This window comes from Cetorhinus maximus, chromosome 9 (genome assembly GCF_964194155.1).
Source record: "Cetorhinus maximus chromosome 9, sCetMax3.hap1.1, whole genome shotgun sequence".
Taxonomy (NCBI): Eukaryota; Metazoa; Chordata; class Chondrichthyes; order Lamniformes; family Cetorhinidae; genus Cetorhinus; species Cetorhinus maximus.
In genome coordinates this window covers 9,017,214-9,035,804 of record NC_135887.1, presented here as the reverse complement: position 1 = coordinate 9,035,804, position 18,591 = coordinate 9,017,214, and the positions used below count along the sequence as shown (strand labels likewise).

General features: G+C 38.4%; 1 protein-coding gene across 1 annotated transcript in view; it reads left to right on the top strand.

Moving 5' to 3' along the window:
* Window positions 1-17,580, top strand: part of taok1a (TAO kinase 1a) — a 160,040-nt gene extending 142,460 nt beyond the window's left edge. Inside the window, exons 15-20 of the mRNA XM_078548019.1 lie at window positions 45-173; window positions 3,861-4,064; window positions 7,925-8,164; window positions 9,444-9,656; window positions 13,936-14,118; window positions 16,301-17,580. Coding sequence (XP_078404145.1) covers window positions 45-173; window positions 3,861-4,064; window positions 7,925-8,164; window positions 9,444-9,656; window positions 13,936-14,118; window positions 16,301-16,762 — 1,431 coding nt within the window. The 3' untranslated portion in view covers window positions 16,763-17,580. The remainder of the gene's footprint in view (window positions 1-44; window positions 174-3,860; window positions 4,065-7,924; window positions 8,165-9,443; window positions 9,657-13,935; window positions 14,119-16,300) is intronic.
* Window positions 17,581-18,591: the final 1,011 nt, after the last annotated feature.

Sequence of the window (18,591 nt, the reverse complement as noted above, 5' to 3'; positions counted from 1 at the left end):
TCTTTAATCTCCAAAACTTGTTTGTTTTTCTTTTATTTTGTTAGACCAAAGCAGTTTCTACTGAAGAAAAGAAATTTCAGCAGCACATACAGGCACAGCAGAAGAAAGAATTAAATAGCTTCCTGGAATCTCAAAAGAGAGAATACAAGCTACGTAAAGAACAACTAAAAGAGGTGAAAAGATGCCTATCTCCTCTGTTCCCTTAATGATTGGTGCTAATTTTTTGGATCTGCTGTTGAACTTAAAATTGTTTGTGAGAGTCACTTAAAATATTCATTGTTAGGAATAAGTTCTTCATATAGTGCTTAATCTGGCTTGTGGCTGTATTAAGTAAGAAATATGTATACGTAAATAGAATATGATATTAATTCTAAAGGAGGCACAGAAACAGAGGGATCTGGGTGTATATGTGCACAAATCATTGAAGGTGGCAGGATGGGTTACGAGAGTGGTTAATAAAGCATATAGCATCCTAAGCTTTATTGATAGAGACATGGAGTACAAAAGCAAGGAAGTTGTGTTAGACTTGTGTAAAATGCTTGTTCGGCCTCAGCTGGAATATTGCATCCAGTTCTGGGTGCCACACTTTAGGAAGGATGTGAAGGCATTAGAGAATGTGCAGAAAAATTCACGCGAATGGTTCCAGGGATGAGGAACTTCAGTTATGTAGATAGAGTGGAGAAGTTGGGGCTTTTTCCTTGGAAGAAGAGAAGGTTGACAGGAAATTTGACGGAGGTATTCAAAACCACGAGGGGTCTGGATAGAGTAGATAGGGAGAAACTGTTCCCATTGATGGAAGGAACAAGAACTAGACGACACAGATTTAAGGTAATTGGCAAAGGAAGCAATGCCGACATGAGGGAAAACTTTTTTACGCAGCGAGTGGCTAGGATCTGGAATGTACAGCCTGAGAGTATAGTGGAGGTAGGTTCAATCAAGGCATTCAAGAGGGAATTAGATTATTATCCGTAAAGGACGAATATGCAGGACTATGGGGAGAAAGCAGTGGAATGACATGAGGTGTATTGCTTTTTCAGAGAGCCAGCATAGACATGATGGGCTGTGTTACGGCCGTTCCCCGGGTGAAGTTCTCCCAATTTGCTATGATCCCAAATGAAGTACCCCAAATTGTTATGCTCCCGGGTGAAGAGGGATGAACTAGCTTCCCTTCTTTATTCAACCCCCTTGGTTGGTCGCAACAAGGTTAATTTAAAAAGGATCCCTTCCGTCATGGATACCTTTTCCCAGTCCAAATATATTTATGTTTTAAAAGGAGCCAATTTAACAGGCTTTCTTAAGTTAGAGTGGGTTTATTAGTTACTAAACACGAGAGAAAAAAAAAAATGCAACGCATATACACACAGATTAGAAATGAGAAGTGAGTCCAGAAATAAAAGTTGAATAGATATATGAATCAGTCATTGGCTAGTCCATGAGGAGTAGATGATGAAACGTTGTGGCTGTTAAGTTAGATGATTCCGATAGAGCTGACTTTGGAAGTTGAGCAGTTGGTTTGGAGATTCTTGGTTCTGCAGGTTAGCTGAAAGGAGTTGTCCTGTTTCCTTTTCGACTGTGGCTTTGTTGACTTGTGACTTGCTCCCAGCAATCAGAGAGAGAGGACTTTTTTACCTACAGGCACAGGGACGCTTAGTTGATCTTCAGCTGTGATCTTCACAGTACGCCCTTGCACACCAGGCCTGGAACAACAAAACTAGCATATACAACTGGGGTTGCAGTTGGCTTTTTTTTTTTTAACCCCTTTTCTTGTATATTCCTGGAAGGGAAAAAACAAACATGCCTTTTGCCCAGATCTGCTTTCTTTTCAACTCATATTATGTCCACTGTCAGGTAAAAGCTCACAGGAGATGGTTTCTGCTAAGATGATAATCAGCCTTCATTATCTTCGCAGCCACAGGAGATTACCGTTCAGTTTTTGCATTGCATCATTTCCTTTGAAGTGTGTCTGTCTGAAGTAGGCCTTGACACCTTTTTAGGTGCAACATTCTGTTCTCTGGGCTAGTTGGTCAAGTGTAATCCATATAGGAATTTTCCAGTTAGTGGTTACAGTCTCAGCCAGCTTTTGCTTGTAGTCCTTTTTTAAAAAAAAACATAAGTCTTACTTAAAAGTTCAATATGTCCATAAGTAATTCAGGCTATGGTCTGCTCTCATGACAACTGAAAGGCTTCCCGCTGTGCTGTAACCATTCTGTGATTCTGTGAAGCTCTATCTAAGGCTTATATTTATTGAAAACTTAACTGTGGACCAGGTCATTGCATGAATTATCCCTAAACTGTTTGATGACTTAGTATCATTAACGACGTTTTACAACATAAGCACTATTGTGTATTTTCCTATAATGCACTGTTAAAAACTGTGTGATGTACTTGTACCAAAATCTAAAATTGGTATTATAATTTCCTTTAATGTAAACATGTAGTGCAAACCTTTATATTGCATTTATTTCATATTTGAGTGCAAGTTTTCCATATGCCCTATTTTCCTTTTATTATTTTTACTTTTCCTTGGGTTGTACACCAAATTCATTTAAGTAGCCTACCCCGGGCCACCGGAGTTGATGGTCTATTCCAGCTGTTAAGAGAAGCAGAAGAGGGTGAAAGCAAGGAAAATTGTTTTCATTGCTGCCAAAAGTCTTCTCGGTTTTTCAAAAATAAAATGTAAACTGAGCAGCACTCATTATGGCCATTTTATAACCTCAGCAATCATTGCATTCTAAGTGGAACATTTATGCTATATGTCAGCACACACAGATTATTTTATCATTAGTTAATTAGTCTAAGCAAAAATTACGTTGGTTCAGATTTTCAGAAAATGGACATTAAATTTTAAAAAGTTAACTAAACCATAGATGCCTATTTCACAAATAATGGTTCATGTAAATTTCCATCTAAATTAAAAAGAGATGACAGAAGACCATCGAGTTCATCCATGCTCATCCTGTGTATTTGAAGGTACATCACACTCCCCAGCTACTGCTAACTCTAGTGGGATGTGAAAAAAATCATGGTTAACTTTTAGAACTTAATTCATGACTATGGAAATCTGTTCTACAGCTTCCGAGAGCAATAAAGCGAGCGCTGGTGCTCACCATTGCATTTATATTTGTGCTTAAATTAGCCCCTGCATCTTTCCCCTCCTTCAAGTTATAAGACTGTAAATTACCATCTTCATCCATTTGGCCACCATTAAGACATCAAATTAAGACACTTGATGTCTTTTAACCTTCAGTGCCTAAAGATTTTCCCATCTTCCTCCTAAAATTTGTAGGGTACTCTTTTTCCAAATCGTTAGATTGTTCCATATAATATTCTCTCCATGAACAAGCTGTATCTTAATTCTGTATTTTAGTTTCTCATCTTGAGTTTAAATGCAAAGAGCTTCTGAAAATATTGAAGATCCTAAGTGTCTTAGTATGATGACTTTAAATTAACCTATCTCTAGTGTAAACATCCCTTTTACTCTTTCCTCATAGCTCAGGTAGCCTATCAAATTAGTTGCCCTCCTTTAGGCTTTTTCCAAGGCCAGGATATAAATTTACTGAGAAATTCATAACCTAAATTTTGTATGTTGACATACTACTTTGGATTGAAAATATACAGATCATTCACTTAGCTCAATGCAGGCTTTGAGTGCAGAAACTTGAATGTGGTATGTATGTAGACTTCACCAATAAAATGCACAAATCTGATTGCTCGTTTCGAACATGAGTTGTGTAAACATAGCTGCAAGGGTCAAATTGAGAGAGTAAAGAATGATAGATAATGTGATAATTTGAAAAAATTTAACTGTTGCCATAGAATATATTACATAACATTTTTTGTAATATTTTTACAATTGACAGGAGCTGAATGAAAATCAGAGTACTCCAAAGAAGGAGAAGCAAGAATGGCTGTCAAAGCAGAAGGAAAATTTCCAGCATTTCCAGGCTGAAGAAGAAGCTAACTTACTGCGGCGCCAGCGTCAGTACCTAGAACTGGAATGTCGACGTTTCAAACGGAGGATGTTGCTTTCACGTCATAACCTTGAGCAGGATCTAGTACGGGAGGTATGTTGTTAACTGAATGTCCTCAAAATGAATAGCGAGTATGCCTGTGAAACATAATTATTTGAGTACAATCATTGTATTTACTCAAGTCCAGTCTTGATATGACAACTATCTCTACATATTATAAATCATGTACTTGTTAGAGATAAAAAAAAATAGAAAATTGGCTTGAAATAAAACTAGGCTTGTACAGTTGCTGTCTGTGGGTAAAGGCAGTATTGGAAAAAGAAGCACAAGTTCCCAAGATCAAGGTGAGTGGGTATCTTCACTTCTCTGTCTTGGCTTAATATTAGCTGATCAGGATTTCCAAGTCTTCTTGAGGATTGAGCGACTCCTCGAGAAATTTGTATTGACTGTTTTTAGGGTGCCAATGTTTCTGCTACCAACTCACTTCCCAAACAAGCCTTGAGTTAATAGTATAAGCCTTGCCTCTAGAAGATTGTGGATTCAAACACCACTCTAGGTCTTGGGTACATAATCTAAGCTTGACACTTCAGCGTAGTCCTGAGGAAAAACTTCCCTTTCGGAGATGTGTCTTTTGGATGACATATGCCCTTTCAGGTGAATGTGAAAAGCCCAATGGCACTATATGAAAAAGAACAGGGAAGGACTTTCTACCAATAAAACACTCATTCATTTCATTGCTGTTTGGTTCACATGAGCAATTATTCCTAATGGATTCCACGAAAGCTTGAATGGCTTTTAAAGCAAATTGATCATCAAGGTGCTGGTTAGGACTGTTTCCCTAGATTCACTGGAGATTTGCATGCATTAGTGTAGTAATCTGTTCTGAAGTTGCAGTAAAATGCATCAAATGCTAAATAATTTTCATATTTAAGCATTTCCCTCTCCCTTTAGTTTAATATAAGACAACTTCAGCAAATAAAAACTCAATAGACTTTTTTATGTTAAAAAAGGTTTTCCTGTTTGTTCTACAAGCTTAGTTGAAAATATGTGAAAAATGGTGTTAGCCTTGGGCCAATTAGTAGCAGTCTTTGAAAACCCACTCCAAGACTTAGGTACATAATCTAGGCTTCTTGACACTACAGTGCAGCCCTGAAAGAATACGTCCTGTTGGAAATATGTCTTTTAGGTGAGATATGGCCTTTCAGGATGTAAAAAGCCCTATTTGAAAAAGAGCAGGGAAGGACTCTCCACCAATAAACTGCTCATTTGTTTTATTGCTGTTTGTGAGAACTGGATGTGTGCGGATATGCTACTGTTTGATACAAAGCCACAGTGATGAGACTTCACATTTATTGATTATACTCTGGTTTAACAGAGCTCAGTATGCAAGCTACTGATAATTATCAGGTTTTTATGTTGAATTAAACAGTGTAGATAACTACAGAATTTACAGCCCAGAAACAGGCTGTTAAATTCAGGCTCATCCAGCCCGCAGGCCGCGTCTGCCCCCTAAAGCCATTTAATGCAGCCCCCAGAGACAGTTTTCAAAATGCTGGTCAAACAGGTAAGTTGAAGTGTAAGATTCTGTAACCAGCTGCTCCTCCAATCACAGACTGTTTCTGTCCCACATTTGCTGCTGATTGTTTCACTCATAGTGAGCCTATCAGCAGCAAATGTGAGAGAGAAACAATCTGATTGGAGAGGCAGCGAACACCAGTGGAAGAGGTTTTCTTTTGCATGCCAGGGCCCCAGCGAGTGGGACCGCGAGTGTCGGGGCCCAGGCACTGCGGAGCCCCAGATCGGTGGAAGGGTGGGGTGAGGAAGAGATGACTGGCGTGTATGTGTGGTCTGCTGTATTCCCATGTTTGGGTTTTTCATTCACTCTCACCACCACCACACCAACACAAACACACACCCTGAGCCTGGGAGTGAATGTGGCGCATACACACTCTGACCCTCTCACATTCTGGTCATTTTTGTTATTTTTTTAACTTAATCTATTGCTATGACATTGTTTTATTTTTGCTTAGCAATTGTTTCTTAATACCTCAGCCTTTTTTTGAAATACAGTTTAAAGTTGTGGCAAACCTTATGGGCAGAATTTTCTGCCTGTCGGGCAGGCAGGCCCGACCCAATCTCCAGCGGGCGGGGAGCCGATCCCTGCCAGAGAAGCAGGCCCCACCACCATTTTATGTGGGCGGGCCAATTAAGTCTGGTGGGAAGCGCTATGCGCTTCCTGTGCGGGCGGGGTGGGGGGGGTTCCCCAAAAGCGAGAGTGCGCTCTTCCACGCATGCGCACGAAAGAGCGCACATGCCTCAGGGAGATCGCTTACACTCTGAAAAATGTTTTAAAAAAAATTCCCTAACATGTCCCCCTCGTGACAATGTCACATGAGATGGGACATGTTCATATTATACATACTAACTTTATTAAAATGTTTAAAACCCTGCATGAAACCTCATCCTGCCGCTGGGTGAGGTTTCATGTTTTTTCTGTTCCCTGCCGGGGCTCCTGGCCTGCGCGCCAACCTTAAGGTTGGACGGGTAGGTCCTTTAATTGTTTTAATGACCCTGTCAATGGTCTCAGTTGGCCATTGACAGGTTGTCGGGTGCACAGCTGATTTAGCTGTGCCCCCGCCTTCCTGAAAATTTAAATGGGGCGCGGTGAGACTGGGGGCTCCCCCCGATGTCATCCCTACGTCATTTTACGTGTTGGCGAGTGGGCTCCGCCCCCTGCTCACCGATGGCAAAATTCTGCCCTATCTGAAATTTACTCGTCGGCCCATTGAGTGAAAAAAAAACGGAAATGCCTGGTTTAGTCCAACTAGCTCATCCTAGTGTTTATACTGCACACAAGCCTCCCACCCACCTTTATTTCATCTCACCCTATAAGCATATCCTTTTAGGAATGTTTTATTTGTACCATTAAAGTTAAAGAACACATTCTTTGTTTTCCTTTCAAATCATATTGACCATGAATTTCCAGCTTTGAATAGAGGTACTAATTTTGTTTAGCCATCTTTACTTCTAAAATAGGTGTACGACACGGCTCCTAATTGTGTGTTGTGCTAAGGGATTTTGATATTGGAGAACAGAACCCATTCTCCCTTTTGTGTCTTTTCACACCACAGTAAAACTATACTCTAACAGAGCACCATTATTGTACTGACCTTTATAGAAACACCCATTTTGGTCACTTTTATGGATTAATTTGTACTGAAATTTATACTAACACAACCCAGATTAATTTCACTTAGAATATCCAGCAGCCATGGGAAAGGAGATACTCCTCTCCATCTCCTGTACTGGATTCAAACAATACTGGATGTAGAAAGTCTTAAGTTCATCCCCTGGGCTATCCAGTCCTAAATGTGTGATTTAATTTCATTTGGAAATACATTTTATCAGCTAAGGTGCATTTGGCAAGAATATCTGTGTAATGGTTTTTTCCTCATAAGAAAAAAGTATAATTTTGAACATATTCATTTATTTAATTCTGAAGATTCTTACAGTTAAAATGTATCGCAGATGGTTGACATGCCAACATGTAAAGCAAAAGTGTAAAATTGAATGGTAGCATGATATTGGTACTGAAATGAACAATGCCACAGATCAAGAGTATGCAGATTTAGGCTGTAATTTACCACAGTGAATTGATCATCTTCTGGTTGCCTGGTGTAAGGAGACCAGGTTCTTCCATCTGATGGATGGAGGAAAAATCAAGGCAGTTCACTTTGGAGCTATTTCTGTGCATTTCCATAGCACCCAGTTAAATGGCAGGGCTTAGGAATAGATCTAAAGATGGTGAAGATTTGCAATGCAGAGAAACTTTAATGAAGAGTGTAAAAAGGAAAATATGCATAATATTGGATTTCATATCTCACCAAATTGAACACCAGACCATTTATATGGTGTCCCTCACATTTTATGATTTGGTATCCTTTCTGTCTTAGGAGCTAAACAAGAAGCAAACACAAAAGGATCTGGAGCATGCAATGTTGCTGCGCCATCATGAGTCCATGCAGGAGCTGGAATTCCGCCACCTCAATACTATTCAGAGAATGCGCAGTGAGCTAATTAGGCTGCAGCACCAAACTGAACTCACCAATCAACTGGAGTACAACAAACGGCGAGAGCGAGAGCTGCGGCGGAAACATGGAATGGAGGTCCGGCAGCAACCCAAGAGTCTGAAGGTACAAATGGTTATGAAGCAAAGAGATTAAAATAGACTTGTTTCTTTTTTAAAATAATTCTTTGCCCCTTTTGGATCCAAATTGCACCCCCTATCTCCCTTTCATGCATCTAAGATGGTGACTGTGTGACCTACACTTAAGTTGCCTCAGTTATCACTCGAGCTGCTGCAAAATTGGGCCAGTGAGCATTTTTCTTCCTTCACTCACTCTTAAACTCTTTTCCTTGAAGGCACAGCTAAAGCTGGAAACTTTCTATGGTGTAGTGGAGATAAATATCTGTCTAGCCATGGTGCAATGCTGCCTAGTCTATACTTTTTGCGGACTCCAGTCAATCAACATGCATTTTGTATAAGGTCACGTAAATGAGAATTGATTTACCTTCTTATCATTGGTTTAGCTATAATTATTTAAGAATTATTTATTTTCCAACTTTCAGTTACTTGTTTTACATGTTATTTTTGTCATTATGTTTGGTTTGTTCAGGAGGGTATGCATAGTATTTCTGTAATTCTCCAGGGGTTATCAACTAAGTGGGGCCTTCCTATTTCCAGATATAGGGTTGCAGTAACCAAGTTGCCACTTAAAACACCCTGTGCTCACGTGAGTGCCACCAAATATAGCCCATATAAATTATATGTTAAATAAAGCATTCCCCAACTCTTGGTTGCCTTGGTGGTGCCATTGAAAACAGCATCTTTTACCTCTAAATATTCCTCAGGAGGGATCCAAACCTGGTACAATCACTGATTTAAACTTAATCCCTAGCTGTCAGCATCCAGGAAAAGACAAATTGCTGAGTACCATTTTCAATAGGCCACTCACTGATGGTCCTGGTGCTAGGTTTCTGATGAAAGAGAACAACAAAACTAGTGGAACAGAGAAATGTCAAGTATCTTGTGATTTTTCTTAACTTGTAATGGGTAATGTTTTGTATTGACAGTACTTCATTCTTTAATTTTGACAATCATTGTAAATTTGTTCCAAACAAAACAGGCCTTTAAAAATTCTTTGCCTAAGAAGGACATTTGACTTATTTGAATTGAAAGAATTTTTGTATTTAAATTGTAGTAGATGGTTCATTTTAAAATTATTTAAAAATAAACTGCAAAATATAAATATATATTTTTGAAACTATGTGTATCTAATCAACTCAGATTGCTTTTCTACTGCAGAAACTGCTCCAGTCCAATCTTGAAAGTTTGTAATTCTGTTCTGTGGTAACTTAAAAGTATTGACCTCTGGGATAAATCGCTTAAAACAAGTTTTGTGTATGTTCTAGTCAAAAGAGTTGCAAATCAAGAAACAATTCCAGGATACTTGCAAGATTCAGACACGACAGTACAAGGCACTTCGCAACCACCTGTTAGAAACTACCCCCAAGAGTGAACATAAAGCAGTGCTGAAACGACTGAAGGACGAACAGACAAGAAAACTGGCCATACTTGCTGAACAGTACGATCACAGCATTAACGAAATGCTGTCAACACAGGCAGTAAGTATACATTTGAATTTTAATGATCTAATTTCATTCAATCGAGTGAACAGCTCCTTTGCTTAGTTTTGTCTGGTGAAGACAATTAGTTATCAAGCCGAAGTAACCCATTAAAAATTGGATCCAGAGGGAAAAGTTTAGTGAACGTGACCATGCAGCTGATGCATTCTGAACTAATATAGTCTCAGAATATACTTCTAAGTTACTGTTTGCAATACATCAATGTTTCTCCCAACTGGAAAGTACTGTTATCTTCCTTTATATTTTAGTTTGAAGCAAGACTGTTGTAGAACAAATTAATATTAAGGCAATCTAACTCCTACTTTGGCATCAGTGTCAACTGTTTGTGTACTCAAGACAGGATATTTAACTTGCTTGCACACAAAGATAAACCATGCCAAAGCATTGGCTTTTCTATCAAGAAATGCACATGACTGTTAGAATCTTTGGCACATTGAAAAGGCTGCTGAAAGTAGAATATTGTGTATTCCTAAAGAGCCAAGTGTGGTTATTCACACTTGTGTTAGCCAATGGAGAATCACCTAGAATTTTAACTTTTTATTATTAACTACTTTGTTTTTAAAAAATAATTTCTTGGTTCAAAGTGCCATTTGGTTGTTTGGAAATGGCTTCAATATGGTCTGTTCTGAAAGATAGTAATTTTATAAGCATAGAAGACTTGACAGCAAAATGCCAGAAATAGTTTTGAATTCAAAAGCACTATGTGGAGACATATTCAGTCACTCATTTTTGATAGTGATGTAGAGATTGACCCTTAAGTTACCAACAGCACACAAACTCTATTCGATATGATCTAGACTAGAATGAAAAGATATACAAAAGAAGTAATTTTGAAGTACAGTGATGTAAAAATTAATTTTAATCTGACTTTTTGAGTAGTTCACTTCATGTCCCTATTTTTATGACTTAGATAATTGATGTTTGCTAGGAGGAATGCTTTATACATCCCCAGGAACTTTGGAAAGCTGCAGATGGTACAGTTTGTCCCAGGATACAGAAATTACTTGCATCTTTGCTTTAAGCCAGCTTTGTTTCATTAGATATATTTGTCCAGTAGTAATGATAATGGCAAAGGAATTTTTATTGACCAAAAAGCGGAAATACAATTCACTAATGGAAAGAAATGCAAGTTAAGTATGGAATGGTAGCAACAAGAGAATTCCTGGACCCCCGTACATAATTTACACGCACAAATAAATGCTCCGATGTTACTAAAGTCCATATTCCATTTTGTGAACACGTGAGTTTAGCCAGTTTTTGAAAAATATGTTATGTAATTGGCAGAGTTTGGCTGCAAGTAGAATATGGGAGTACTTTATATCTGGATGTGCAGCTATTCCCATTATTATTACTAATTATTTTATTAGTGATCCTCTCAACTTGTATTTTAGTATTGGGCCGCCACATCCTATTTTTGTAACTGGTAAATAAAATAAAAAAACTTATTTTAAATGAATCTTTAAAGCTTCAAAGCTAATGTTTGCTATTGTGAAAAATTATGAATTAATTTCTGATAAACAATAAAGGGTGATGTTCAATTGCATTTTGTTCAAGAAATACCATAATAATAGACATACAAATGATCATAATGAAGCACAGCAGTTGAAACCCCTCTCCATTCATTGCATGTTTGCAGCATCCCTTAATAAAGAGGCTACAACCCCCTGGATGCACAAGGCAATCAGTGCAAATTTGTTATAGATTATGACTCCTAGGGTAAAGCTTGGAACATACACTTCCTCAGTCTGATGGGCAAAAGGGCGGCACTTACAACTGCGACATGGCCTTTAAATGGTCAGACTTGGTATCAATAACAGAAAAACAGTAGTTCTTTTATGCCAGTTTAATGCCTCATCTGTCTTTTGGACGAGATGTTAAACCCGGGCCCTGTCTATGTGTTCAGGTTGATGCAGGTAATTCCATGGCATCTTTTTCAAAGAAGAACAGGGAATTACCAGTGTCCTGGGCAATATCCAGCTGTAACCAATACCACCAAGATAAAATTAAATGGTCATTTGTCTCCTTGCTGTTTATGGAACCTTGTGCATAATTAGCTGTCACGTTCATATACAAAATTATAGGTGTATTTGTTGTAAAGTGCTATAGGTTGCCCTGAAGACATGAAATGTGCTTTCTACATATAAGTATGTAAGTTCCTTCCTACTTTCTCTAATTGTGCCCCATGATGATGCAAATGTTGCAGTGGAGAAAGTGGTGAAACAAAATTTCCTATTAAATTCCCTGCCCAAAGATGGTAAAGGACAGTCAGAACAAAAATCCAGGATTAGGATGGATGAAGACTAAGAAAATTATACAAATGGGAGTATGTTGCCAACTTTTAAAGTATATTTAAAGTAATTTTGACAGCAACAGTAACTAAATACATAAGTTTATAATGAAGGGGAAATGCATGCTGTAAGTTATACAGAACTGATCCTACCACTCTTTTAGGTTTCTCACATCACTTGCTGACACACATTCTGTTCTGTTATTAGCTGCTCAACATCCAGTGGTAACCCACCTTGTTTCCAAACATTAATTGGGGACTTTTTTGTCAAAGCATTTAAAAATGGGCTTTAGGAATATCTGCTTGTGAGTTAATGCTGTACTTGGGTTCTTCAGCCTTAAAGCTGATACCTAATTAACTGAAAACATTTAGGAACATTCAATTTATGGGAGTGTACCATTTCACAGCTGAAAAGGTATTACAAGTTTAGTGATTATGCTATATTTTTTGGCTTTCCGTTTCGAATGGCAGTACTATTATGAATGTTTGTATTTACATTTTACCTTTTCATTGATGGTTGTAGATTTTGTCAGTATTTATCATAACCAGTAGATGGCAGTATTATTACACAGTGTTTTCAACTGTAACCTTTTGAAAATAACGTAGTTGGTAAAGGGTCTGTCTATATGTGAAAGTTCTGCGCTCAGACTGGTTTTCTCAATTGTGATATTTAACTTTGCATTTGCAATCTGTATACTTGTGTAATTTGTGGTAGAATTTTGTAACTATTTGATTTGCATTAGCACTTTATAATGTATTTTAATGTGGATTGTGTTTACCTGTATCTGTAAAATAATATCTAAAACTAAATTTATGAATTGAATTTAGTACTACAGATATTTCTCACAGATCATGTTGGTGCTAATAAGTATTTGATTCAGAGGTTCCTTCTCCAATTTGCGAAGTTAGCATCAGTGTAAATTTGTGGAAAAAAAATAGTTTCTAATGCAGCAAAAATTGAGAATGAAAATCAAATTACTGGATCAAGTACACAGCACATTTCTAGGTCACTGAGGTGCCCTGCAGGTGCTGGCCCAGATTTTCCTCTCGGTGACAAAGGAAAGGTTTTTCCCATTCACTTTCTGTACAGTTGCCCGTAGACTTTTTGTGGGCCTGTCAGCAGCGATTCCAATCACCCAGCATCTGTTTCAATGCACGCTCATAAGGATCTGTGCCATCTGTAAGCAGGGACAGCAATAGCATAGCTCTTCAATTAGTCAGATTGAAGAATTCTTAGAAGCTGTGAAAAGTCTGAGCCAGAAAATTTTTTTTAAAAAAGGAAATATAAGTTGCATTTAAATCATGAGCAGGAATTGGAATAAAGGTTGGGGATTGCAGATGAGATTAAGGGAGAGAGATAAAATCTTCTTCACCTTTTTTTTTCTGAGGGATAGAGACTCCACACTTGTAAAATTAAATTTTCAAGACCACAGATTGTTCAATAATTATCACATTATGTCTTTGAAAACGAATTATTCCCAAATGTACCTGCCCTATCCTTTCAGCCATTTTTCGCACCGAAGTTATGGGTAGGTACCCAATGTTCACACCTTTGCTGTGATTTCAGTACTGAATCTATCAGCAAGGACCAGGGTATCTCTGACAGTAACTTTTGGATTTCTGTGTTTAATTGCACATATGCAGGCACCTGAAGGTGCTGTCAGATTTATCCAGTAATAAGGCCAAGCACCGATGGCCTCTCTACAGAAAAATCTGGACCAATAATTTGTAGTTACACAGAAAACTCTCAAGCCTACAGGATGATGCAATGTCAGGGTCTTAGCTGGCTTTAATTTCATTTTTCATAAGTATCAATAAACCAAACTGAACAGTGTAATATTATAGCGAGGATGATCATTTCAGGATATGTCTCACGTTTGTACATAACAAAACCACTTGTAGCAGATCTGAGCAGTCAATTTGTCTTAATTCCAAATATTAATTCTTGATTTTCTTTTGCATTTTTTACAGTTACGCCTAGATGAAGCTCAGGAGGCTGAATGCCAGGTTCTAAAAATGCAGTTGCAGCAGGAGCTTGAGCTGCTTAATGCATACCAGAGCAAAATAAAAATGCAGACTGAGGCGCAGCATGAGCGTGAACGCAAAGAATTAGAGCAAAGAGTCTCATTACGCAGAGCCCTACTAGAGCAAAAGGTACAGCTGACACACTGTCTGTGAATACTAAAATGCTCATCTCCAGATCTTCAAATATAGTGAAATGTTTTAAATAAGCTGCAGAAGGAAACTCTTCCAGTTAACTACTACTTCAAGCTGAGTCTGTCCTTGATTCATCTGTAAACACTGTTGTCATATTTGTACTTTAAAAGTTTTAAAATTTCACAAAGCTTTAGCAGTTTCTCCCCTTTAATTTGTTAAAGGATTGTTAAGTGAAGAACTTCTTCTACTAGCCTGTCTACAACACACATTCCTTGAACACCATAATACTGATCAGTAACTCTCCTGCATTGTCCTTTTAAAAGCTTCCTCTTATGGATAATGGGAAAAGCTTATAATGCCTAGTGTCTAGTTTTGCTATTCATTTGATGGCCTCTTGAGATGCCGGATGGAGAAATTGGGTACCTTCCACAACATATCTTGATGGGCAAGTTGATGTGATGTGTTCCATGCTCTGGGGCTAATGGCCACAATCACACTCTGGGTCATTCCTCATCTTCCTCTTCTGGGGCAGGTGGGCACATCGTCCCATGTCCTGCGTGGATTCAGTTGACCTTGTCCACTGTCTTTGAGGGAGATTGAATCCAGGGATCTCTACTTGCATCAGTGATGAAGTTTCAGTTTTATGCTGCATGAGAAATAGGAGCAGGGGTAGGCCATTCAGCCCTTTGTGCCCACTTCACCGTTCAGTGAGATCATGGCTGATCTTTACTTAGACACCATTTTCCTGCCTTATCCCGGTATCCCTTGATGTTTTTAAACCTATCGATCTCAGTCTCGAACGTACTCGATGACTGAGCCTCCACAGCCCTCTGGGACAGAGAATTGTGATAGTTCACCACCCTCTGAATAAAAAGTTTCTACTCATCTCAGTCCTATATGACCTGCCCCTTATTTTGAGACTGTGTCCCCTGGTTCTAGACATCCCAGCCAGGGGAAACATCCTTCCTGCATCTACTCTGTCTAGCCCTGTAATAATTTTGTATGTTTGAATGAGATCACCTCTCATTCTTCTAAACTTCAGAGAACAAAGAGTGGTATTCGCCACTAACAGGATGCTGCTGTCAAGCCAAAAAAAGCGTTCTGCCTATCACACAAATGAGTAATGTGGTCTATGAATGTCAGTGCCAGTGTGATGCTAGGTCAATATTTGCTGAATAATCAATGTGCTAAGAATTATGCTGACAACCAATTTAAGATTGTCAGTCAGGCTCAGAGTGTGGCGCATTTGCACGCACTGGAAGCTGCATATATTAATACACAGGGCCCTACTCTTTGCAGACAGAAAGAACATGTACATAGATTGCGCCTGTTTCAGCTAAACAAACTGAATGACAGCCATTCGCTGACTCATTCCTTAGGGCAATGCCTTGACCAATCGGGGTCAAGTTTAAGTTTCAAACAATACTTGGCAGTTAACTGTCAGTCACCACCCATGGCAATGCCACTTGCCAACCAATCAGCACTGTCTTCACATACAGTATAAATTGTTGTCTTACCCTTATATTGGTATTCTTGCAAGTATCCTGATGAGTGCAAGATGAAAAGCTTAGACATGCCCCCTTTTTCAGCAATACTCAAAGATCAACCAGTTAAGAACGCATGCCATTAGTTGTTCAGTTTTCAGTTCAGAAAACTGTTCAGTTTTCTGCCTCAAAAGACTCAGTTGCCCCAAATACTCTAGCTGGTCAGTGATACTGTTCTTCTAAATATTTGCTGGTAGCAATATTACTGCACTTCCTTCTTCCATCAATAAGCAGATGGTACTGGTACTGCACAAGCAGTTACATTCTAACGGCGTTTGTTACAGTATTGCTTCCTGTTCACGATTCAGGCAGAATAACTATTCAGAATCAGCTGAACAGTTCATGACAATTTGGAGGCTATAAATTATGTCAGTTGCATAAACAAATGGATACACCATCATTGCACCATTATTTTCCTATGCTGCATGTTAGTAAAATATAAAATTTAATCTTGAAACAGGCAATATTTGTAAAATAGATTTACAGTATTATTATATCACTTAGGTATATATCACATATCAATTATGCAGTGGGTTTCCTGGCAATCTCATAAATCCGGATATTTGTATGCATTAAATATCATATTGTAAACTGATTATAGTTTCAAATCTACCTTTTCTATTTTCCATTTTCAGATCGAAGAGGAGATGCTGGCACTACAGAATGAACGCACTGAAAGAATACGAAGCTTACTAGAACGTCAAGCCAGAGAAATAGAAGCTTTTGACTCTGAAAGCATGAGACTTGGCTTTAGCAACATGGTTCTTTCTAATCTGTCTCCAGAGGCTTTCAGCCATAGTTACCCTGGAGCTACCAGTTGGTCTCATCACCCTTCTGGAGGAGCAGGGCATCATTGGGGTTACCCCATGGGTGGCCACCCTCCAGCCTGGGGTCACCCTATGTCAGGTGGGTCCCAACCTTGGGGACATCCTGCTGGCCCTGTTGTTGCTGTGCCCAGAGGAGGTAGTATGGGGGTCCGCAACAGTCCCCAAGCTCTCAGGCGGACAGCTTCCGGAGGCAGATCTGAGCAAGGCATGAGCAGGAGCACAAGTGTCACATCGCAAATTTCAAATGGTTCACACATGTCCTATACATAATTTTAATAGGTTGGGGAACAGTTGTGTTACTGCTGTCTTGCCTCCATGCTCTGCAAAAACTGCTCATTATGCATCATTTTGAAAGCCTTCTATTGGTACTGTGGTTGGGTTTCAGAGTGCAGGCATGTTTGTCTAGCCTTTCAGGAAAAACAGGTCTTTTATGTTAATATGGATTTTTTTTCATTTGTCATTACACCATTCATTATCTGTTTGATCAGCCCTTGAGAAAAAATATGAAGGAAGGCCAAAAGAAAATTCTTGCTGAGCCTTGTTCTCTCCAGCTGGTGGCGTTGTGGCACCATAACATCCCTTTCCTTGCCCTTATTTAGCAGTATACTTTCCAAGTTGTATTGAAAATTTTCTTCATTTAAAAAATACATTTGGTTGTCATCAGTTGCATTATTCTGGCCATCACACCATTTTACTTTTTCAAGGGCTGAACCAGTAATCTCACCAGCTGCTAACCAACCTTATATTTGTTTGCCTGAGGCATTTATCTGCTGAAATAGGTATTATATGAAAAAAAGTTTAGATTCTATTCCTCGAGCAGAAAGAGTATATAGTGAACAGACTGGAAGTTGGGCTGTTTTGAAAGTGGGACCGAATTAAAGTCTGGTACAAGCATTTGGTATTTATGTACAGCCACAAGCCTGCATTTGTGTACTGGTCAGTTACTCATCTGGCATTAACTTTTTGCTACATTATCTGTGAATTATTTAGCCACTAACATGCCTAGAGTATGGAACTAGTTAATAGGAAGGATATTAATTTTAACTAATGCATAACGATGCCATAAGTAATTCACCAAATAATTGATTAAAGAAAAACTGCCTTTTGCTAATTGTTTTGACTTTCCCCACTCCATAGTTTTCAAATTTATCCATTATGTGCAGCATACTCCTTCCAACCACCTGTTGAGCATGCTATGTGTCTCCAAAATGGTGATACTGCACCATAAAGAACATGCTCCAAATCTAAGGTGTTTACAAACTACCATAGAAAGCAGTTTTAAACTCTACGTGTGAGAATTAACAAAGCATTACCATTACTGAAAACCACATATATTGTTCTTAAAACAGTTTCGATACAGAACACTATTTTTAAATTATACAGATAGTATAATTTTATTTTTTAATAAGTAAAAATTACAGAGTGTTTTTGTAATAGGCTGTTGTACAATGTGTTCTGACCTTTGGCACATTTCAATAAGGACTTTACATTGTGCATGGTCTATGAGTTGTACAATAATCTATTGCCACTATACTGTGAACATTATTGTCCCTTCACAAAGAACGCTGCAGTAAGTAAAACACTTCCCTAAAATTCAGGTTACATCGGAAAAGTTTTTTTTAAAAATTGAAGAATGTATGTATCTGTAAATATGTAGTAAATTGGAATTGCTGAGCTGCTGGCCTAGTTCCTGACTCTTTTTATACTGAATTTAGGTTCTGTCAACTAAAGAAAGAACTTAGTGCCATTATTAGCACCAATGAGCATGCCTATGACTTTTTAGCTTTCTATGTATCACTATTACTACGCTGTAGTATAATGTAACAAGTCTTAAATGTGTTATACAGACAAGAAAATACATCTGAAAGCTATGCTTGCTTCCCATCCTTCCAGTACTGACTGACTGGGCAGTAGAAAATTCCCTTTATATACTGCATTCCATATAAGAACTACTTTTGGTATAAACTTATGCTGAGATGACATTAAATCTTGCCAATAGTCGAACTTGTTATTTCATCCTGTATTGTGCAACTTGTCACAAATTTAGTTGTCATTTCTTTGCCAAAATCATCAATATAGGTAGGAAGGAAGGCTAGTTA